The 24,623-nt window shown below is 39.4% G+C and overlaps 2 protein-coding genes across 8 annotated transcripts in view; one reads left to right on the top strand and one right to left on the bottom strand.

Annotated features, from left to right (window-relative positions):
- The first annotated feature begins 1,191 nt into the window (after positions 1-1,191).
- Positions 1,192-24,623, top strand: part of LOC134219232 (uncharacterized) — a 98,182-nt gene continuing 74,750 nt past the window's right edge. Inside the window, exons 1-5 of one of the 7 annotated variants that reach the window (XM_062697933.1) lie at positions 1,589-1,713; positions 1,910-1,977; positions 2,033-2,520; positions 2,583-2,675; positions 2,761-2,881. In XM_062697933.1, coding sequence (XP_062553917.1) covers positions 1,700-1,713; positions 1,910-1,977; positions 2,033-2,520; positions 2,583-2,672 — 660 coding nt within the window. In that variant the 5' untranslated portion in view covers positions 1,589-1,699 and the 3' untranslated portion in view covers positions 2,673-2,675; positions 2,761-2,881. Of the gene's footprint in view, positions 1,323-1,555; positions 1,714-1,784; positions 1,837-1,909; positions 1,978-2,032; positions 2,521-2,582; positions 2,716-2,760; positions 2,882-24,623 lie in introns of those variants that run through there. The other 6 variants (XM_062697937.1, XM_062697935.1, XM_062697936.1 and 3 more) reach the window with 6 other exon arrangements.
- Positions 2,740-23,101, bottom strand: LOC134219231 (uncharacterized). The gene is made up of 4 exons (XM_062697931.1): positions 22,317-23,101; positions 12,162-13,152; positions 11,970-12,105; positions 2,740-2,876 (listed from the first exon to the last, which is right to left on the bottom strand). Exons 1-4 carry the CDS (start codon positions 22,793-22,795, stop codon positions 2,740-2,742), a joined length of 1,743 nt encoding a protein of 580 aa, XP_062553915.1. The 5' UTR covers positions 22,796-23,101.

Raw genomic sequence — 24,623 nt, 5'->3', positions numbered from 1 at the left:
ATCCAACAGCCAAAGAACAATACTAGATTGCTTTGAGAATAGGTCGTATGTGCAAACGAGAGATTCTCTTTGGTCACGCTCTCTTTCGCTAATATATCGGCTAGTTTTGCATGTTTTGCTACATTTCCACTTCAGCATGATAAACAAAGCTATTGTCTTTGGATATCTAACAAGAAATTCGAAGTAAACTTTTGTATAGTTTCGTAATAATCGAAAGAGAATAGATCCAAAGAGAGACTCTCTTTTGCACATACGACCTATTTTCAAAGCACTCTATTATAAAAAGCAACTGGTAAAAATGGTATCGGAGCTGAACTCATCAAGGTGGGCCCGGAAAAGCTGGTCACTTGTCTGCACAAACTAACAGTCAGATTCTGGGAAACAACAGCTTTCGAATGAGTGGAAGAAAAGGGCCGTAGTGTGAGAACTTTCGAGCGATCACCATCCTAATCGCTGCCTACAAAGTGATATCCCAGATCATCTTTCGTCGCCTGTCTGTCTCGACAACGGACCAGATCTTTACTGTACGGCAAATCCTTCAAAACTACAGTGAATATTAGATACCAACCACTCCCAACGCAACCATCTGTTGATCGTTTTCAAGCGGCATACGATAGTATAGATTGCGTAGATCATTTGAAAGTCATGGTCGAGAATAGTTTTGTTTGCCTCAGAACCGGCCGGTACAAAAAGGCGGGGTGCGCAACGAGCGAGGTAGGCGGACCATGTTCAAAACGATTTGGCACTCGTGAGATGCAATCGAGGATGTGGAAAACCGTGTATTGAGGCGTCAGATTATTGATTCACGCCACGAAACTTATCGCGCTGTTTGGGAAACTGACCATGGATTCAGTGCTTTGCATCTGTGACCATTATGTACATTGAAAAGTAAAACGACAGTTGATCTCTCCCGTAAAAAAAAAAAAAAATATTCGCTCAATTGATTCTTCAGATTTTTTATTTAAAACAAAAGCAAGAAGAAATTAACAATCGTTCGATTTTGAACCAACATCAATCCAATTCTTGAGGCCGGGTTAAAACTGCTGCATTTTGCAGTTTTCGTTTTTGGTTTTTTGAATTGTTAGACGCTTCAAAAAGCAAGACCTCTTTAGGAAGGTGGGCCTTAAATAAGTCAAAGAATTGACTGAGACAACAAAACGAGATACAATTTTCAACGGGAAAGCTCAATTGCATTGGTGTGTCTTGATGCCTTTCCTAGATCAGTGTAGTATTAATACTCGACAAGGTCGTCATTTTCCAACATCAGTGAACTCGTGTACATTTTTGAAGTCAAATCTAACGAATATTTTCGGAGATAATTGGTAAGTATATATTCTTTTGAAACCATTGTTGTTTGAGCTCATTCGCAAATTACGTAACGCTGGAGAGGTGGGAGGTGTTTATCAAAAGTTACAATTCACACCACTGTGCTTCAGTTGAGTTCATGAACAAACCCACTAGTTAGAGTAGTATTCGTTGAATCAGCATTCGCTCTGATGTGAGAGGAATAATTCTCAGCTGGAATGCCGACGACGGCCGACGGTGACAGTATATGTCGTTACGTCTGACAATATCAGTATTGTTAATAACAAACGTGACCTTTCACTCGGTTCTCCTGCTTTCGGTCGCAATGCTTAAATTATTTTGGTGAATAATATACTCGTGAACGAAAAAAATTGCTGGCGAACGAAATTTGTGAATGAAGCCATCCAAGTAGCCTATTTATGCTTCGAGCTGTCACTTGATAAGGAGTATCTTTGGAAACAGACATTACATCTATAATATCCACTTGGAATAATATATCATATTCGTTTCATATTAGATACGCTTTATAAAGTGATGTGGTTCCTTGTTTGAATAGGCTAACAATCCATATTTTTATTACTCTTAATACCATGGTTCATTTCAGAGCATTAAAAATGTCGCAGGCAAAAGTTTATTTGGAAATCAATCCTGCAGTAGCTGTTACAGTTCTAAGTAAGTTCGATCTTCGTTTTCAGTTTACGCTTTATTAGATTTGTCATCTTGTTAGGTGAGCTTTTGGCCAACTGTGGCTTTCCGGTTGACGAACCTGATCCTCTGAAGATAGCTAAAGTGCTTGGTCCGGTTAAAACTCCATCGCCGCTTGTCATGGTTTCGATCCCGCTGGATGACTCTGTAGAGGAAAATAATAGAGAAATAACACCCATCGTCTCATCGACAATCGATTCAACAGTAATCGAGGTTTCACACGAACAAGTCCCTAAATCGCTGCAATTTGTCAACCACAATGCTGCGTACTTGGCTACAAGTACCCCAGTTTCCAATATCCCCGAAATTTTGGACAACTCAATTGCTCACGTCACTTTCAATGAAATCGAACTAGCACTGTTAAATCAGTGCTCCGTCATCGACGAGGAAAACATGGAATTGGCTTACCTCAGGCAGACGCTTTCACTCAGTATGATGGAAGCCGAGTTCCTCCGGATGCAACTCAGGTTGTTCAATCTGAAGGCGCGGTCTATTTTGGAGTTGTTTCAGGTTAGTCGGACCCGTCGTAGTTTGGTATTAAGGGAAATAATTACTTTATTCAAATATTTCAGTATTGCGATGGTTCCAATATCGGCTTCTGTAGATGTCCAGAAATTCGAAAGCGTATTTTCGAGATGGGTATTCTGGTTCAGCGCCAGTGAAAGGTATGTTTCGATTTTTCGATTTTTTTATCAACTTTTATTATAACTTATATATTATACATCAATATCAATGAATTCTTGAGTTTAGCGGATTAAGTATCCGACCGGTAATAAGGGCTAAATCCAGTTCATTATCCAGAATACAAAACAAAAACGGGTAGTTAATGGCCAGTTCGATCGGATTTTTATAAAGCGACGTAAATCCTGCGGAATAAAAAAAATGTTATGTTTATTCATATTTATTTTGACATAAGCACACTAAAAATTTGCTCATCGTTTCCTCATAAAACACGTAGATTTTTTCCAAAATCAGTAACAATTGATAATCTTCACCTAATTCACACGAAATTGATATGTTTGTCCCTTTTTTTGTATACCAAGATGTAACGAAAAGGCTATATATTAGAGTGGGGCGCAGTTGTGTGGAAAAACGCAAACTTTATCCAAGCAAGTGAGATCAAGGTTTTTCTGAATCGTTTTGGGACCCCAATCAACTTTGCAAAATATGGGCTCAGGGGTCGTACACTTATTACGTAAGCAATTTTTCTGGGTTTTTCGACCCCCCCTCCCCCTATGTAAGATTTTTTTCATACAAATGAATTTTTATTTATATGGAGCGTAAGACATTGACCGACCCCCCTCCCCCCATAAGTGCTTACGTAATATGTGTACGGCCCCCAATTGATTGCGTCCTCGCTTTCCGCATCGCGTTTTAAATTTAAATGGATATTAGTATAGAAAATCGTACTTTTCTACATTTTTTCTCTAAGCGGCTTCAATTTATCGTCAATCACATGACTTGTTTCGTTGGCATATAGTATGAAATATAAGAAGGTACGGTGCTGTAACGTCCACAAAAAATGTTATTACGCTTCGAAGATTAATTATTTGAACCATATGGAAGAAATCAATGTTTCTACCAACACTACCAGGCTATACAGTCACTCTCAAAATTGAGCGTACACCATGGATTAGATGAATATATTCGAAAATTCAAAAGGAAAATTAATTGTTGGCTCGGATGTTTTTAATGCATTTCAATATTCATCCCTTCCTTCAATGTATGCGTACATAAAATGGTTGAAATTTTTTCTCTAAAGTTCATTTATTGGAAAATGATCTCAAAATACGCCTATTAGATGTTACAAAATTGAGCGTACAGCGATTTTTTTTCTATAAAATTTCTTATTATAAACACGATTAATGTATTTTAATATTGTTTTTTCATGATTATATTTATAATAATAAACATCCGCTACTTAAACATTCAATGTTTAGAAATAAAACCATGTTTTAATCAAAATGGCGAACAAGTAGGATGTATTAACAATGCTATTTAACAATTCAATGCTGCTGGGCAAAATAGATGCTTTAAGATATGGATTTCTCCGGCATCGTGTCTTATATATGATAGATTATTAAAATCGAGGCAGAGACATACGATAAATTTGGGAAAATTCAGTCGGTAAATGATGAAAACAGATGTAAACATACAGCGAAAACGACAAATGTTGGGAATGGCATATTTCAAATTAAGTATAACTTTATTTAAAGGTCAATGTATAGGTAGCTTATAAGCTCAGGACACTCATTAATAATAATATTAATAAAAGAGCAGAACACGGATACATTATAAGATGTCATTTTATATTTGGAGACTCAGTCACCGTAGGAACAAATTTGGTTGAATCATTTAAATTCATCAAGGTATCATTAAATAAGCTGTCGAACTTTTAAAAAAGTTCATTTTTTCTCTCCACATGGAAATCATCCAACTGTATCCCTGATGGTAACAGATCGTGGAGTTTAATCCAAATTTAATTATGAAATTACGATTTAAAGCTATCTTTTCAATATTCAATCAGAATTGCTCTACGGGGTTGAAAAGCTGTTTTTATGTTCGGTACCTTAACATGCACCTTGTACTTTTAGAATTTGACTGTTAATGATTGGATTCAATAATATTACTCTTAATGAAAAACCTGAGACAAAAAACAAGCTTTAAAACAAATTTCAGTTAAAGACATACTAAATTTGAATTATGTCATTCCTAACATTTGTCGTTTTCTCTGTATGATTACATCTGTTTTCATCATTTACCGACTGAATTTTCCCAAATTTATCGTATGTCTCGCTCGATTTCGATTATCTATCATATATAAGATACGATGCCGGTGAAATCCATATCTTAAAGCATCTATTTTCCCTAGCAGCATTGAATAGTTAAATAGCAATGTTCTTACCTCTCACTTGTTCGCCATTTTGACCAAAACATGGTTTAATTTCAAAACATTGAATGTTTAAGTAGCGGATGTTTATTATTATAAATATATAATCATGAAAAATCAATATTAAAAAACATTAATTGTGTTTATAATAAGAAATTTTACAGAAAAAAATCGCTGTACGCTCAATTTTGTCTCATCTAATAGGTGTATTTTGAGATCATTTTCAAATAAATGAACTTTAGAGAAAAAATTTCAACCATTTTATGTACGCATACATTGAAGGAAATGATGAATATTGAAATGCATTAAAAACAATCGAGCCAACAATTAAATTTCCTTTGAAATTTTCGAATATATTCATCTAATCCATGCTGTACGCTCAATTTTGAGAGTGACTGTATATCGTTACATGTGGGCAAAACCGTTCTTCATTCTTGACCCGATTTAAACGTTGAGGAATGATTCCAAATAACTCCAATTAGCACCCCAGCCCTATAAGATCAATGATTTCGAAATTACATTTAGTTGATTTATTGGTCCACAGGGAATCAATATTCGAGCAACGCCTAACAATATACCCTTTCTCGTCAACAGATTTTGTTACTGACAAACGCACCTCGCAACAAGCCTTTAGCAGAACCCAAACACAATAAGACAAGAATCATTTGCCTTGCATGCTCTGATATTTCGGAAAATACGATGCTAATTTTGTAATCATAGTTAAATTCTCGAATATTTCCATAAAAGCAGAAACTATGATAGCAAAAAACCCAGATTAATCCACCTAGCGGTGATGGCGCCTTCCTCGCGCAAAAAGGTAATAAATGTAGCCTTTACGCTTACACCTCGATGATGTACAAGAAAGCCAAAACAGTTACACCGTCTAATGTTATGATAGAAAATTTACACTAGTAGACGACAGATGGCGCTGCCAAAAGTTTCTCGAATTTCCTATGTTCGTATTTTGACTTTCGGACAATTTCATAGTACTATGAAACTGAACGAAGAGCATACTTACGCCTAAATGCGTGCAACACGAGCATCTTTATAGTACGATGAAACTCTTAATGGGAGCAAGCCGTGGATAAACTTTAAAAATATTCATAGATGCAAGGCATTTTTCATAACACATTATTGTTCTATATCACTATATCTCATCACTATTTTAATATTATCTATTTTTTGCAATTTGCAATTATTATGAAATTCAATAGTGATCAACAGCGTTTTAGTCTCTATCGGATGCAACTTGTTGCAAGAAAATCGGTTAAGAGTTTCTTTGTGAAAATTTGGCTAATGTTTTTTATGGCATTTTGTGCACACACACACGCACACACATACACACACACACACGCACACACGGACAGACAGACATTTGTACAGCTCATCGAGCTGAGTCGAATGGTATATGACACTATGGGTCTCCGGGACTTCTATCAAAAGTTCGAATTTGGAGTGAAATGATAGCCTTTCGGTACAACTTAGTTGTACGAGAAAGGCAAAAACGAATTTAGCTGTAGAGATAATGCAAAATAACGGGATGAAAAGTTAGCAACAAAATTGTCTTCTTTTTTGTTGCTGACAAAATTATTCGGATCTTTGTCATTATTATCTCCGACAAAAACAAAGCTTTGTCGTTGGTTCTCTTTTGTCGCTTGTTTCGCTTGCGCATCGAAAAAAAATTGATTCCCTGTTGGTCCATGTAGTTCGGCAGTGCTGACAGAATAATTGATTTTTGGGATATGGTTTGAACAAGCAATCTTCGAAGGGTTATAACTTGTTTTGTGGACATTCTAGCAACGTACCTTCTTCAGCAAAGTTTTTCGGCATCCTTCGGGTTATACTTTAACACAATGTGCCACTTGGTTTGAGATGAACTGAATCCTCTAGAAGCAAAAATGCAAAAAATGAACGTTTTCCCATACTAATTTCCATACAAACTTCAAACGCGTTGCGGAAAGCGAGGAAGCAACCAATCTGGCTCAAATTTTGCACAGTTGTTTGGGACCGACCCCGAATGGTATCGAAAAACCTTTGATTTGAAAAAATGACCATGATGCGCCACTCTACTATATATTCACTCTAAAGGCGGTTTTGTAGGAGGCCCATACTGCCGTTCTACGCATAAATGTCCCATGTATATAGGAATTCCCAGCAAACATGGGACAACTATGCGTATGACGGCAGCATAGGCCCCATATACCAATCGACTCGGCTCGAAGCATTGAGATGATGTCTGTCTGTGTGTGTATGTTTGTGCGCAAAATAGAACTCACTCATAGAACTCGTCTTAAACCAATTTGCTTGCAACAAGTTGCATTCGACGGGGAATCCTTTCCTATTGTGAAAACTAGCCAGATTGGACTATGGGATCAAAATTACTGCCAAAATATGATTTTCATGCAAAAAACACTCTAAGAAAAATCCACTCTAGTTTTTAGTATATTTAATGCACGAGAAATGTACAAACAACACCAGTGTTGCCAGAATCATGCTCAAATATCAATCATTGAAGTCTCATGCGCGAACTAACTCGCGATTTTTACGTATGGATTTATTATCCATTGTTTTAAGCAAAGAAAGTGGGTGTGGTTTGACTTGCGCTTGATTTGAATCGTGGATGAGATTTGAAAAGTTTTTCCCAACACTGAACATTACGCGGGTCTTTTCTTATTAGATTTACATTCTATGTGAAAATCGCGTAATTTATTCGTGATTATTCATGTATGTAGAACTCACTGGAAACGTAAAATTATGACCAAGTTGCCATAATCATGAATACGTAGAATTTTGCCTGAAACTAAAGATACGTTTCAGTATCTTATAAACTGGTTTTAAAAAAGGTTTATTCATGATACCTATATTTATCATATGGGGCCATATGGCCACCCCCTCGGGGCAAGACGAGCGAGGACCAAAAATTATATCAAAAGTATGCTAAATTTATTTAGAACAGGTTTCTTGCACTTCTAGGGATCTGATAACAATATTTGAATTTGCCTAAAGCTATTTTTTACGATTAAAACAGGGTAGCCACTGAACCGGGAAAGCCGGTAGAACCGGGAATTAACCGGGAATTTGACAGAACCGGGAAAAACCGGGAAATAACCGGGAATTTCGTTGACATTGAGTTATTCTTAGGTTTTTTACTTGATATACACCGATTTCTCGTATTTTCTTAAATTTGTTTTCTAGAAACTATTATGGGTCAAAAGGTTCCAATTTTGATGCGTATTTTGAATGAGTTTTGTTTCTAAGTTCGTTTATTTGGTAGGCCCAAGCGTGTATAACACTTTACGGAGCAACAGTTTTTTTAGATATGTACAATCGATATCAAAATGAGTTTTACTATAATAGTGTTTTATAGGAACTATTATAAGGATGCGTGTTGTTGAGATTTTTGTTATCTCAGTATTTATAAATGTACCGGATTTCAGTAATTAATGAAATTTTGATTTTTGTCAAAATCTCAAAATCATGTCAAAAATCATCTCAGAACCTAAATATCTTAGGAATCACTTTTTAATTCCACGATTTCCACAATAATATTATTCTTCTCAAAAGAACAGGTTTTTTTCCGGTTATCAGAATTTCGATTCCAAAATTATTTTGTTATGTCAGTTGTTTTCGTTCAATCAATTTAAAAAAAATCCATCAGGAAGACGAGGTCTGTTCTCATTTCATATATTTTCAACATTCATTGCTTTCGGACAAGGGGCAAGTATCTCTAAGCTTTGGGATAATATCACTCATTGTCCGGCAATAGTATTTCGTGATATTCCTAGTATCCACGATTTTCGTCAAACAATGAAACGGTTGCTAGTTCGGAAAACGGTTCTTGAAAACTTTCAAACCGCATTTTATGTTTCTAATACCATCAAACCCAAACGTTGGCTCCAAAGGTTGCTCAAAAAGTAATAGTAATAGAAATAGATGTTCAGTGATTTTTTAAGAATTTAAAGGAGACTAAAATCATGTGTGCCTAAAACTGGGAGGACTGTATCGACTGGATAGCGTTGTGTTTCATGCTTTCCCAACCAGAGCTCTTCGATCAATTTACCGTAGATACGGCGTAGTTTTTCGCTAATATTTGTTAGTATTTTTGGATAAGTACTGTCGAAAGTTGAGAGTTAGTTGCCCCTTGCTTTCGGAGTATTTTCACAGTTTAAGAATTGTTGGGTGGTATTTGAATACCAAAACTTGAATTTAATCCCTTTTAAAATATATTTTGAAAAAAAAAATATTTTAAAGTTGCAGAGATTTCAGAACTTTGGAAATTCGTCATTGGAAAATTGAAGAAACTCTTTTCGGAATTCTGGTATGAGTCGTAGAAAATCCTTTTGAATTTGAGAATCCTTGTAACACTTTTCATTGTTGATTAAGTTTTTCTATTAAACGAATTCCATTTCAAAAGAATTGTCTTCCTTACATATTTCAAGCATACTATTCTTAAAATGGAGATTTAGCATCATGATTAGCATTAGCATAATCACGGTGTAATTCATCGATTGGAAACTTGTTATAGTCTCGTTTTTCTTAACAAAATGAATTCTAGAATGCTATCAGAAATCACGAAGGGGAAGGATCTTCGATTCCAGTCTTAGCAGGAATAATAAAATCATGAGAATAACTACTCTCGGCAGCGCCCTCTCGGCAACGAATTTTCGAACAACTTCCTGAAAAAGTTCTTCAGAATTTCCAAAGGAAATTCTGTAGAGCTTCCCGAAGAGTTTGCATAGAGTTTCCTTATGACGATTTGAAGAATTTCCGAAGTAAATTGCGAAGTGGACGTGGATATTTCGAAATATTTGCCTAGGAAATTCAGAATAATTTTCTGAGGGAATAACAAAAAAAAATCCAAGGAAATTTGGAAGGAAAATCTCTAGAATTCAAAAGAATTTCCCAAAAAACAGCCAAAATAATCCCGAAAAAATACCGGACTTAGTTTAAAAGAATTTCCTTGAGGAAATTTAAAAAAACGGAGAGGTTTCAAAAAATTTCCAATGGAAATTTTCCGAACAATTCCAAAGAATTTGTCGAGGAAATTCCGGAAAATTTTTGAAAAATCCCGAAGAATTTCCTGAGGATATTTTGAGGGTTTTCCCGAAGAAAATTAAAAAAAAATCTCTAAGGAATTTTGAAAACTTGCACCACACATGGGGAAGTTTCAATATGTGAACCGGGAAAACCGGGAAAAACCGGAAATTTGAAAATGGAAATTGAGTGGCCACCCTGTTAAAACCATAACTGTTGTTTAAATAATCTCTGATTTAGGCAGAAACTATTTTGATGATTTTTTAAATGCATTTAAGGGTTAGGTTAGGCGATTCTTAATCCTGGAGTTGACCTTGTTCCTAATACAGCTCCAAATCGATCAAAGATCTGTATCCTATCGATCCTAATTACTGTGAATCTCCTCAAATATGAATGTAGATAAGCTATAGTTATATAAAAGCCTTGGTAAATATAAATTTGTGCTGAAAAATTAGTAATTTATATATTTGTAAGAAAATTCGAATTTCAGCTAATCCATCTTAAAATCAATATTTCAAGAACAAGTGAGGTTGTTTTTAGTATTATAGCCCTTTTACAGAATTGTTAACCATTCCTCGTAATAATAATGTGATTATAATCCTCACTTAAGTCATACAACGTTGGATGTCTTGCCCCATTGTCCCCTAAAATGAACATGATTCACATGAAACTATCCCCACAGATGCATTGTTGTCATTCAACTCCATCCTTCTTCTTCTTATTGGCATTACATCTCCCATTGGAGCATTACCGCCTCGCAGATTTGGGTTCATAAAGCGCTTCCACAGTTGTTAACTGCGAGGTTTCTAAGCCGAGTTACCATTTTTGCATACATGTATTATACGTCCATATACAGATGTGCTCGATTTGCGGTTAGCGGAAGTATATCATGAGGCTAACACGATGTTACTTTTATGACCAGGGAAGTCGAAAATTTCCTAGACCTGATCGGGAATCGAAGCCAGCCACCTTTTGCATGGTCTTGCTTTGTAGCCGCGCATCTTACCGCACGGCTAAGGAAGGTCCCATTCATGCGTAAATTAAAACCCGTGTAATGACCGCACCGTGCTTTAGTGCTGTGTGGTTCTTTTCTCTCTTTGCGGAAGGAAGTTTTTAATAAGAAAATTATTTTGAGCTTTTTAGTGGAATGTCTTCACTTGTCATAAGACGAGTTTATACAATCCCATTGAATTCCACCACTTAATTGTATCTTGACAGATACGTATTTCGACCTCAACAGTAAGGCCGTCTTCAGTGTCTTGTACTTGACTCGACTCAGTGTCTTGTACTTGACTAAGTCGAGTCAAGTACAAGACACTGAAGACGGCCTTACTGTTGAGGTCGAAATACGTATCTGTCAAGATACAATTAAGTGGTGTAATTCAATGGGATTGTATAAACTCGTCTTATGACAAGTGAAGTTTTTAATACTACCCCAAGCTATTTTAATTTCAACAGTGCTTCTCAGCGCTATTTGTACCTGTGATAGATTTGTGTCCGGTCACGACAGTACCTACTGATCCCGTTGCGATCTGTGCTTGGACCCGTGCCTTCGTTTTACGTTGGACCCGTTTGCGGAAGTAAAATTCCGACAAGCGGTGGTAATCCTGCAGGGAAAAAAGTTTTCGAAACCTTGGGAGTTTCTGTTGAAACAAATTTTGGACAATTCTCTTTTTTTGCTGCCTACTTGCCTTGTTGCGAGCTGATCTACAAATTCTAAAATAGGACCACCACTTTGTCCTATTTTTGTCCTTTCAGAGGTTTGTAAGTTCGAACTCCGTGGTCCGAAAAATGTGTATTCCAGTAAATTTTCCCGTGTAGCCAAAATTTCAGCTCGATTGTCCAACTACAAGCCGAGATACAGCCCTCCAAAGTTGGTCGTTTTATATAAAAAACGGTCTCTGGCCTTATAGTTTTGTCCGGCACTGTACGTACATACTTGAAACATCATCGGTATTCAATGAACGCGCAAAGTAGACACACCCCCTTAACAACTTCCCAAAGACATTAAGCATCAACAAATTACAATAATTACTTTTGAGTTGCTGCAGCGATTGCGTCCGGATGTTGATATTGATTGACTGCTCGATGTGTTTGGCGTAGATCAGTGGGTCTTCCGTCATGGGTGTGAAGTCGGCACGCGTTGGTTCGAAAATGTCGTTTATACCCATCTAGCAAAGATTAATAGATTAATAGATTCATCATTATATAATATAATTCCACTCACGTTCTGCAGATCGCTTGTTAGAATGATATTTCCTTTCAATGTGAACTTTGGTACGATAGTTTTAACCCACGAAGGTGCCATCTGCTTCACGATGTCTCTCAAGTTAGGAACATTCTCTCCGCTTTGCAGTAGTTTCATCAGATTTCCTAGTCCAAATTCGTAGTCGGGCAAAATGATGATCAATTTGTAGTCGTCGGAGTCTAGTTCCAACTCCAGCACTGTTGACTGTAGCCGATCGATATAGGCGTACTTCAAAATTGTATTGTAGATCTTGTACGGTACCTTAATTGTTTCCGTTTCACTTAGGTAAAAGTTATGCTCAATAGTATCATCCAATTGACGATCCTGTTGAGATTGACTAGCTCTTTCGGAGAATGAGGGAAACGCTGCAAATGGCGACGTAGTTGTTACATCTTGTAGTAGGAAGTTTTGTAGAAAACGTTGGTGGCCTACCAGGTCAAATTCTTCGGGACTACGCCGAGAACGTACCATTCTTCTGCGGTAATTCGAGTTAGATTGTCGTCTCTGCACTTGGCTTTGCTTTTGACCACGCTTACGGAGATTACGACGACGTTTTTCAGTGCCTTCGGCGGCGGATTCCTCGGTCGGCTCTTCGGTTTGTTCATCATCGGTAGGAGTTTCCGATGTGTCTTCCGCAGGCGTTGCTATATCCGAGATAGTTGTAGTCTCCGTCACGATGGAATCTGTTGTTGTGTCGCTCTCTTCGGATGTTTGTTCTGATTCAGTAGTGGTAGTTCCTTCATCACCTGGCTCCGCCGAACCCATGCTCAAATCGAAAGTAGTTGCGATCGCTTCCGTCGTTGACTGTTCCTCTTCACTGGAGGTCATTTCGTAATCGGTGAGGGGTGTTGTACTTTCCATGTAATCGGGTGAAGTTGGACCAAGTGTCGTCGTCGTGGTCTGCATTTTCATTTCAGGAATATTCTCTAAATCGTAACCATAGAATTTGAGAATAGACTCATATTCGGGTCTGTAATAAAACAGAGGTACATTAGATTTAAGGTTTATTGATTAATAGGTACATTTCATATGCGGTTATAGTGAAAAATATGAATGCACTGGGACATATCTTATTCAAGTTAACACTTTTGCATTCGTGTGTTATGAGATGATAGTTTTATGCCCAGGGAAGTCGAGGCAATTTCCGATACTTATTTATAATGGAATTTTTAACCAGTTTTTATGATTATTTAGACATAATTGATGGAAATAATAACAATTAATTGCATATTATTCGGCAACTCGGCCGTACGAAAACCATTTTTTTGTTAAATTCTTGGCTGTGCATATGCACAGCATATGTTTCGAAATGGACAAATTGATATGAAATTTTGCGAAAAAGAATCCACGTGTCTTGGAGGGACTCGAACCCTCAACCTCCTACTCTCTAGATAGGCGTGATAACCCCTACACAACAAGACCACTTAAAGGTCCGTTTGCGGAAAAGCCATCAGAATCCGAGTACCAACCTCCACCGCGGTTAGCTCTCTTTTTTGCAAATTGAATATCTTTCGGATGCTTGATTTGTCCAATCTCCACATTTGCTTTACTATTGTATATCCACAGCCAAGCGAGTGCACATTGTTTATTAAACGAGAGGATCGCACTCCATGCCCCCCAGCAACTGGCTGGGCGGGACGGTATAGAATGCGAATTCAATCGCACTCTGCTGTGCCAAAGGCTTGCTTGGCTAAAGCATTTGATGAGTTTGATTGCCTTTTACGTAAGCGGTCGCGTGTACTCAGACGACTAATGACGGTGAAAGACCGACACTTGATTACAATTAATTGCATATTATTCGGCAACTCGGCCGTACGAAAACCATTTTTTTGTTAAATTCTTGGCTGTGCATATGCACAGCATATGTTTCGAAATGGACAAATTGATATGAAATTTTGCGAAAAAGAATCCACGTGTCTTGGAGGGACTCGAACCCTCAACCTCCTACTCTCTAGATAGGCGTGATAACCCCTACACAACAAGACCACTTAAAGGACCGTTTGCGGAACAGCCATCAGAATCCGAGTACCAACCTCCACCGCGGTTAGCTCTCTTTTTTGCAAATTGAATATCTTTCGGATGCTTGATTTGTCCAATCTCCACATTTGCTTTACTATTGTATATCCACAGCCAAGCGAGTGCACATTGTTTATTAAACGAGAGGATCGCACTCCATGCCCCCCAGCAACTGGCTGGGCGGGACGGTATAGAATGCGAATTCAATCGCACTCTGCTGTGCCAAAGGCTTGCTTGGCTAAAGCATTTGATGAGTTTGATTGCCTTTTACGTAAGCGGTCGCGTGTGCTCAGACGACTAATGACGGTGAAAGACCGACACTTGATTACAATTAATTGCATATTATTCGGCAACTCGGCCGTACGAAAACCATTTTTTTGTTAAATTCTTGGCTGTGCATATGCACAGCATATGTTTCGAAATGGACAAATTGATATGAAATTTTGCGAAAAAGAATCCACGTGTCTTGGAGGGACTCAGACCCTCAATCTCCTACTCTCTAGATAGGCGTGATAACCCCTACACAACAAGACCACTTAAAGGTCCGTTTGCGAAAAAGCCATCAGAATCCAGTACCAACCTCCACCGCGGTTAGCTTCCTTTTTTTGCAAATTGAATATCTTTCGGATGCTTGATTTGTCCAATCTCCACATTTGCTTTACTATTGTATATCCACAGCCAAGCGAGTGCACATTGTTTATTAAACGAGAGGATCGCACTCCATGCCCCCCAGCAACTGGCTGGGCGGGACGGTATAGAATGCGAATTCAATCGCACTCTGCTATGCCAAAGGCTTGCTTGGCTAAAGCATTTGATGAGTTTGATTGCCTTTTACGTAAGCGGTCGCGTGTACTCAGACGACTAATGACGGTGAAAGACCGACACTTGATTACAATTAATTGCATATTATTCGGCAACTCGGCCGTACGAAAACCATTTTTTTGTTAAATTCTTTTTTTGTTAAATGCTTGGCTGTGGATATACAATAGTAAAGCAAATGTGGAGATTGGACAAATCAAGCATCCGAAAGATATTCAATTTGCAAAAAAGAGAGCTAACCGCGGTGGAGGTTGGTACTCGGATTCTGATGGCTTTTCCGCAAACGGACCTTTAAGTGGTCTTGTTGTGTAGGGGTTATCACGCCTATCTAGAGAGTAGGAGGTTGAGGGTTCGAGTCCCTCCAAGACACGTGGATTCTTTTTCGCAAAATTTCATATCAATTTGTCCATTTCGAAACATATGCTGTGCATATGCACAGCCAAGAATTTAACAAAAAAATGGTTTTCGTACGGCCGAGTTGCCGAATAATATGCAATTAATTGTAATCAAGTGTCGGTCTTTCACCGTCATTAGTCGTCTGAGTACACGCGACCGCTTACGTAAAGGCAATCAAACTCATCAAATGCTTTAGCCAAGCAAGCCTTTGGCACAGCAGAGTGCGATTGAATTCGCATTCTATTCCGTGCCGCCCAACCTGTTGCTGGGGGCATGGAGTGCGATCCTCTCGTTTAATAAACAATGTGCACTCGCTTGGCTGTGGATATACAATAGTAAAGCAAATGTGGAGATTGGACAAATCAAGCATCCGAAAGATATTCAATTTGCAAAAAAGAGAGCTAACCGCGGTGGAGGTTGGTACTCGGATTCTGATGGCTTTTCCGCAAACGGACCTTTAAGTGGTCTTGTTGTGTAGGGGTTATCACGCCTATCTAGAGAGTAGGAGGTTGAGGGTTCGAGTCCCTCCAAGACACGTGGATTCTTTTTCGCAAAATTTCATATCAATTTGTCCATTTCGAAACATATGCTGTGCATATGCACAGCCAAGAATTTAACGGAAATAATTAGTTTAATTTATATTTTAATTTATTGGGCCTGTCTAATTATTGTACTCATACTTTTTGGAACTAAGTAGCAAAGCAACAAGTTGCATTCGACGGGGAATCCTATCCTATTGCTTTCTGTTGAAAATTGGTCAAATCGGACTATGGGATCAACATTTATGGCCAAAATATTATTTCTTATATGTAATGAACGAAAAAGGCACCATTACCACTAGGGTGATTAATCAGGTTTTTTAAATGCAATAAACGTAAATCAATGGAAAAAATGAAATCTATTTACCTAAAGTGCAATTTTAATCTTTTCTTATCTGATTGTTTTTAATATCCTCCCTAATGGACGAGAAAGGCATGATCACTGCTAGGTGGATTGATTTGAGTTTTTTAGTGCCTCCTGGCTATAAGAATAAATAAATTATTCCTTTTCTTTAAATTTAAATTTTGAAAGAGTTTTGATCTGATTGATCTTGGACCTGCAGCCGGTTTTTACCGCTCTAAAATGAGGGAGGAAGATCAGTCGTCGTTCAATAGAGACCCCAAGGACCTTAATAAGTTTCCGGTTGGGAATGAGTAGATCGTTCAACTTGAGGTGCTTGGACACGTTCTGGTGGGAGTATCTCCGGCGATGTCGTCAGCGTAGTCAAGCATTATTTTTTTATTTCTTTATTAATGTAAATTTTGATATTTGAATCAGTTCTTCACTCGTCGCATGGACCAAGGCCAGGGGCACTTGGAAGGGGGAGGAGGTTCAAAATAACCACCCTCAGGTCCAACCGTGGGACCTTCCATAGGCAAAGTATATTTAAAGAATGAAAATTAAGACTAACATTGATAAAACTTATAACTAACACTTATGTCGTTTTCGTTTTTGCGGTGTAGCTACACTTTTGCACCGAAAATGTTCGTTTTTGATTTTCGTGCTACACCAGTGTATCATTTTTCTTGCACTGAAACAAGCAGTGTAGCACCAGAAAAAATCAGAGTGTGCCGTGTAGTGTAGTTTGTTGTCAAGTTTCTCCTGTTGTTATTGTTTTTTTTTGTGGTATCCAACAGGTATCCATAACAAACAAACCCAACTGCACTCAAAACGTTCGTTTTTGTCGTGCAAAATGCTGCACTAAACGGTGTTGCTACACCACAAAAACGAAAACGACATTAGATATTTAAATAAATTTTGTTTGGAAGTTGAAAACTGGTCGGAGAAAGTAACATAGACCAGCGGTTCTCAACCTTTTTCTTGAGAGGTACCCCTTCAAACTAACGCATTAATTGATGTACCCCCTCCTGAAAGTAGGCTTCCAGGTCTCTTGAAAGGACAATTCCAAGCCTTTGAACCTCTTAAAAGTAGGCTTTCGCACCTTGATGAAAGGCTTCTGAGCCTCCTGCATAGCTTTAGAACCTCTTGCATGGCGGCTTTGAAGCCACTTAAAAAGAGGCTTCCTTTGCATCTCGAAAGGACGCTTCTGAGCCTCTTGGAAGTATGTTTCCAAGCCTAATGGAGAGAGGCTTCTGAGCCTCTTGAAAATAGGCTTCCGAGCCACTTGAAATTAGGCTTTCGAGCATCTTGAAAATAAGCTTCCGAGCCTCTTTGAAATAGGCTTGCGAGCCTTTTGAAAATAGGCTTGCGCGCCTCTTGAAAATAGGCTTCTGAGTCTGTTAAAAGGAGGCTTACAAGCCTCTCGAAAGGAGGCTTCCGAGCTTTTGAAAGAAGGCTTCCTACCCTTTTGAAAGGCGGCTTCCAAGCCTCTTGAAAGTAGACTTCCGGGCGCCTTAAAACAAAGCTTCCGGCCTCTTGAAAAGTAGTCTGTTGAAAAGAAGCTTCCCAACCTCTTGAAAGCAGGCTTCCGGGCTTCTTGGAAGACGAGCCTCTTGAAAGGAGGCTTTCAAGCCACTTGAAAATAGGCTTTCGAGCCTATTGAAAATAAGCTTCCGTGTCTCTTGAAAATAGGCGATCATATCGAAAATAGGCTTCCGAGCCTGTTAAAAGGAGGTTTCCGAGCTTGTTAAAAGGAGGCTTACAAGCCTTTTGAAAGGAGCTTCCCGAGCCTCTCGCAAGGAGGCATCCGAACTTTTTGAAAGAAGGCTTCCGACCCTTTTAAAAGATGGCTTCCGAGCGTCTTAAAACAAGGCTTCCGGCCTCTTGAAAAGAGGCTTCCCTGCGTGTGGAAAAGAAGTTTCTTAGCCTCTTGAAAGCAGGCTTCCGGGCTTCTTGGAAGATGGCATTCAGGCCTCTTGAAAGGAGGCTTCCGAGCCTACTAGACAGAAGCTTGTGAGCCTATTATAAAGAGGCTTCCGAGCCTCTTAAAAGGAGTTTTCAAAGTCTTTTGAAAAGAACTTTACGAGTTTCTTGAAAGGAGCTTTTTGAAAGAAGGGTTCCGACATTCTTGAAAGGAGGCTTTTGAGCCTTTTGAGGATTCCGTGTCTCTCAAAGCGAGGCTTCCAGACCTCTCGAAAGGAGGCTTCCGAGCCTCTTGAAAGTAGCTTCCCAGCTTTTTGAAAAAAAGTCTTCCGACTCTTTTAAAAGACGACTTCCGAGCCTCTTGAAAGTAGACTTCCGGGCATCTTAAAACAAGGCTTCCGGCATCTTGTAGGTAGTTATTCAAGCCTTTCGAAAAGAACCTTTCAAGCCTCTTGAAAAAAGTCTTCCGAGCTATTTGAAAGAAGGCTTCTGATCTTCTTGAAAGCCTTCCGAGCCTATTGAAAAGAGGATTCCGGGTATCTCAAAGCGAGACTTCCGAGCCTCTTGAAAGGAGGCTTGCAGGCCTCTTGAAAGGAGATTTTCCAGCATCTTGAAAGGATGCTTCAAAGCCTCTCGAAAGAAGGCTTCTGAACATCTTGAAAGGCTATCTGGGTGAATCCTTCCGAGAAGCAAAGCGCTCCGATCGTATAGACTTCGCTGTCCTACCAAAATGACTATCTAAAAAACGCTCATTAGCTGGGGTGCAGATGGTGGAGAAGGCGAATGAACCACGAGTTGCACCAGCTGTTGGAAGAACCATCCATCGTTCACCCCGCGAATATCGGAAGACTGCGGTAGACCGCGCACGTTGCCATAATGACGGGTAGTAATCTGGTGAAAATAGTTCTTGATAATGATCCTACGGGAACAAGAAGCCAAGGTGCGCAGCGAGCAATATGGATCGATCAGGTGACAGACGATTTGCGGAACCTCCGCAGACTTCGTGGTTGGTGACATGCAGCCATGGATTGAGCTGAATGGAACACTTTTATGCACTACACAGACCACTCCGGCCTTAGTATAAAAAATACAAAATTTAGAAATGAAACATACACAATTGTCAAAACTTTGTTAATAAGTTTCGATTGGAATTGTAATACGTCCGCCATTACGCATTTTTGTCCGAGGTACCCCCTAGGACCAGCGAAGGTACCCCCAGGTTGAGAACCACTGACATAGACAAACATATGTGAACGATTTTAGTGTTGATCCAGCAACCCGGCAATCAGTCGTACAGTTGGGATCCAGGTAACCATTGGTGGTGTTGAAGCAGGACCTGTTGTCGTTCAATGTACTGCTCTCCGGAAACGCTAAAGAGAAATTCATTGAAGTTTTCGATGGCAGCATTTTCAAACTTGCAGTGCTGCAAGAAACGACCAGGAGATAGACGGAGCGGGTTAGGTGAAGATGTTGGAATTGGGAATGTGTGACGCCCTCCCAGCTGACCTTATTTAAATCAATAGTTGAGGGTGGGGACTTACAACCTTGGGAGAGTCCGAGGGAAGCCCGAGCGTCTCGAATTGTGGGTCCGAGATTATCCTTGGCATACCCATGGAGCCGTTTGGAATAGATGTTCCTGAATAAGCCATCTTTAAGGAAACAAATGACTGCAGTGATGGGATAACCGGAGACGGCAATATCGATCCTTAAGATGTTTTCGGTTGATTACCATTGTCGACGTTTTAATGAAGTGTATGTTTATTTTAATTATAATATGACCAAGTGTGTGTTTAAAAGTAGTATAACTACTTGTCATAAGACGAGTTAGTACAATCCCATTGAATTCCACCACTTAATTGTATCTTGACAGATACGTATTGCGACCTCAAATGTAAGACGGCCGTCTTACATTTGAGGTCGAAATACGTATCTGTCAAGATACAATTGGTGGAATTCAATGGGATTGTACTAACTCGTCTTATGACAAGTGAAGACATTCCACTAAAAAGCTCAAAATAATTTTCTTATAGTATAACTAGTTAGTAGTATCTGTCTGTACGATTAGTTCGAAGACAAGTAATAAATAAATAAAAAAAATAAATAGTTCCCACATGAGTAAATAGCAGGCCATGACTTTGCCTCTTTCCTCGTATCACAACGAACGGAGTCGCACGCGCGATAAGACAGCACACCCCGTGATAGCTCGTTCCGCAGAACTAGGCCGCACATTTGGCGATCCTGCCAGGTTGTTCCTGGTTGAAAATAATTGTTTTGTAAGTATCCTGTGGGCGACATTTTTGCGGCATTTTTTCATTGGTTTCGACTTGTAATGTCGAAGACGCTCTGGAAGAGCGTCGGATTTAATGATTTGCACATCGGTTTCGATTTCTGATGTCGAAGCCGCTCTGGAAGAGCGTCGATTTAAATGATTTGCACATCGGTTTCGACTTGTGATGACGGAAATGCTCTGGAAGAGCGTCGGATTGATAAATTTGCTCATCGGTTTCGACTTGTGATGACGAGCTCGGTGGTCTAGTGGCTACCGCTTCTGCCTTATAAGCAGGAGGTCATGAGTTCAATTCCAGGCTCGTCCCTTTCCTACTTTGTATTTCTATCTTAGTTCTTTCTGTGTTTCACGTTCTACCAAAACGATTCCTACTGTTATAACCTCCTCACACACTCCTAAAACCTCCCGTGGCACCTATGAGAGGTCATAGAGTTCTCTGCATCTTTCTTAGGGGCCCTATTTTTTTTTCCTGTTCGGGTGTGCCACTGCGACCAGTTCCATTGTTCACTACCATTGTTCACCAGTTCAAGAAGAGTTAGTACGTATTTAAACCCCTAACTCGATTTTTCTAGCAGTCAGTTCAGCCTAGGGACGGGTACCGAGGTTTTTTAACTAATTGCTTGAAAAGTTGTTTCCGCTGCATACAGTCTAGCCTCAAACAAGAGGAATTCGAGTCTTTCAACTGTCTGCAAGGTAACATTAATTATGTTTTATTTCTGAGACTACTGTTGGTAGCAGGGACTAAATACGATGATTCCTTAATTACCACAACTTATTGCCCTAGCTAGGAAAATGGATTAAGCTAGGGCTCTGTTTGGTAGATCTTACACCGCAACACACTACGTCAAAGTGATCTACCGTGTTACGGGAATAGGGGAATACACGCTCCGACGTGTTGTACACCTTTGACTCCACCCCCAGGAAATTTGGTTCGGTCGGAGTAAAGTCGGACCGTCTGTGGGCAAGTTGTACTGTCAAACAGTCGTACAACTTGCCCACAGACGGTCCGACTTTACTCCGACCGAACCAAATTTCCTGGGTGTGGAGTCAAAGTTGTACAACACGTCGGAGCGTGTATGGGGCCCCTTAAGTAGGTGCCCAACTAACCATCCTTCCCATTCCTAAGCATTCGCAAGGACGTGGTCAGGACAGATCTCGACTATTGGAGAGTGCATTGCTTCCATCTAAGAGATAGATATTAGCCCCACTTCAATATCTGTGGTAACTGATGAAAGTGATGCTACTCTCATACAATAGTCTTAGTTTGAACCACCTACGAATTTGTGCGGATTGCTCAATGCTAATGCTAATTACCATTGTAGTGTCCACATAAGATACATACTCATGCAATGGTGGACATAGAAAAGCTTTCAATTAATAACTGAGGAAATGCTAATAGCACCTAATAGTACACTAAATTAAAAAGCAGGCCAAGTTCCAGTTGAAATGTAGAGCCACCAAAGAATAAGAATCTACCTAATCAGGCCCTGAAGATTTTCCATTGCTCCTAGAGAGAACAAACGAAAAGCTGAATGATAAGAATGTTTTGACGATCCGTTGGAATCCAGAAATGCTCCTGGGTGATGTTTGCTGAACAAATTGATCTTCTGATTTATGGTGGATAGCGTTGCAAAATATTTTCTAATGGCATTGATTACTTCGGGAGGATCGGAGACAATGCTTCCATCGATATGGAGATGAATGGGGGAGGAGCTTTTCTTCCCGCTGGGTAAGTTGAAAAGCAGGCCAAGTTCCAGTTGGAATGTAGAGCCATTGAAGAAGAAGAAGAAGAAGGATAACGAACCATTACTTACCTGATCGTTATATTTTCACTGCTTAAACTTAATCCACTGAGTAAATTTTCTCTTCGGTAGAAATAACTCCTCAAACGGCGATGAATGTCCCGATAGCCAACGCGCAAGATATCCTTGTCGAATGGCAGCACCAGATTTTCGTGTATCTCAGCAGCACTTTTTCCATCAGCACCTTCATACAGCGCCACAAGAATACTCGCTAGGGCACATGGCGAAAATGCAATATTGTTTTTGTTTCCCTTCGAGTGCAGATACAATATCCGGAAGCCGAGATGGTTGGTCTTATCTACCATGGCATCGAGTGGAGTGATTTTTGGTCTTATTTCCTGTGCAGGTCCCCCGGTGGGAGGAGATGGGGCTGGTTGTGCGATAACAGCTTCTTCACCACCAAGATTTATACTGTAGTACTGCCCGGCGATGAGTGTAAAGGAATAGCACGTGGTGAATACCATCAGTAGGACTCTAGTGGTTGTTGCCATCTCGATTTCCCACAAAATTTCTCAAGAAGAAAAAAAAAACAATTCAATGAGCTTTTGACTCCACAACCGGACCCAACATCAAAACGCGACGGACTAACTGGTTTCTGGAACGGTGAACATCTTTTATAATATTCACGGCGGCGTTCTCCAAAGCGTACATATGTCTGTCTACTACACATTTCGCGCATACCCTCGGCCGGTCACACCGTCTAGTGATGGATTGTCGATTGATTAATAAAAGAACCTGCTGCTAGGTCACAGTTCTGCAAACTCATCTGCCTTTCAGCATAAGAAACAAGCAGTCTTTGCATTCGCGACATCATTGAGGTATTGGGCTGCTATAGTCTTTTGATGGAAATGGGTTTGCGAACATGCTACTGGAACTGTTTTACAGGCTAGGCTCTTACTGTAAAAGCGTACGCCCGGCGTCCGATTGTACAGGTAGGGGAGAGTGAAATAGTGTGATCAATTGCATATTAAAACATTTCCACATGTTTCTTTGTTCAATCATTTCAGTTTTCAAACTTGCTTTTGCCAAAAGAATGTAGGAAACAACCATTCTTCTTATCTGATAAACTATAAAGATTTATTAAATAAGTCACATGATTATGACGTGATCTACTTTACCCTATAATTAAGAGATGTTTACTTAATTCAATACAATAGTTGATTGACCATAACGAGAAATCGCGAGCACATTTATGCGATAGACGCATTTTACACCTTTTTTCCTCGATAGTGAAGAATGGCTGGCTTGAGGGAGCGTTCAAGAAAACACATAAAAATTGAGCTGGGAGGGGACCCATTAGTATCGATTCCTCTTTTTGGTTTATGTTCTATACAACATACCGTAAAAGTGGGACTTGCTTTGTATGCAAAGTCATTCCAACAGTCCGTTTTTTCCTTTCTTGTACGCTAATTTTATGGAAGACCGTGTGTTCATTCGAAAAGTAAACTTTTTACAGGAGGCCATGAGATCGATAGCGTTTTTAACAATCGACTCAGCCCAACGAAACGGTTTCATTGTTTCCTATTTATAATTGATTGTATCGGTCGTTGCGTTCTGGAGTTTACCAAATTACTGTTTGTCCCAAATTTCTACCTCAGAAAAAAATTAAAGTTGCTAAAAGTAATTTGGTGGGATAAATGGAATCTGTTTCCTGAAAGTGCTATTTCGACCTATCTAATGTGCTTTGTTCACATTTTACAATGCTCCAGAAAGGCGCAATCGTCGTTATGTGGATTGATACGGGTTTTTGAAATGCGCGCGCGAATTCTCAAGATTTAGCTAGTCGAGAGGGACGAGGGTTTTGACGGAAAGATGATCAACCCAAAACGAAATTTGTTTCAATATGTACCGTCAACGGGGGTGACATTGGGTCTAGGGGTAAAAATGGGCCATCGTTCTCATCAATAGTCTACATATAGGTCGGATAACTTCGAAAGAGTGTCTAGTTCTTGTCCTTAGAAACAATAATTCCATTATAAAGAAATACTAAACAGTGGCACATTCTTACCCCCATTTGGCCCATTGTCACCCCCGATGACGGTACCAAAAAGCCTCATTCTAGTACTGGGATGATATTTCTTTCAATTTTCTTCTAAAAAGCTACAATATGCAGAAAAGACGTTCCGATCTCTATGGTGACTAGCAGCTTTTTTAAAATTATTTCATTTCTTAACTCCGCCTTAAGTCGCCTCTCCACATCTCGATATTGAAGGGACCATCGAGTCGAAAAATGGAAGGAAAATTGAAATGAGTACTAGTTCGAAAAAAGCTCGTTGCTATGAAAAACGGCAACAAAACATATGTCATCTCTTGGTTTTG

This window comes from Armigeres subalbatus, chromosome 3 (genome assembly GCF_024139115.2).
Source record: "Armigeres subalbatus isolate Guangzhou_Male chromosome 3, GZ_Asu_2, whole genome shotgun sequence".
Lineage (NCBI taxonomy): Eukaryota > Metazoa > Arthropoda > Insecta > Diptera > Culicidae > Armigeres > Armigeres subalbatus.
The sequence above is the reverse complement of the archived record's forward strand: the minus strand, read 5'-3'. Positions and strand labels throughout refer to the sequence as shown.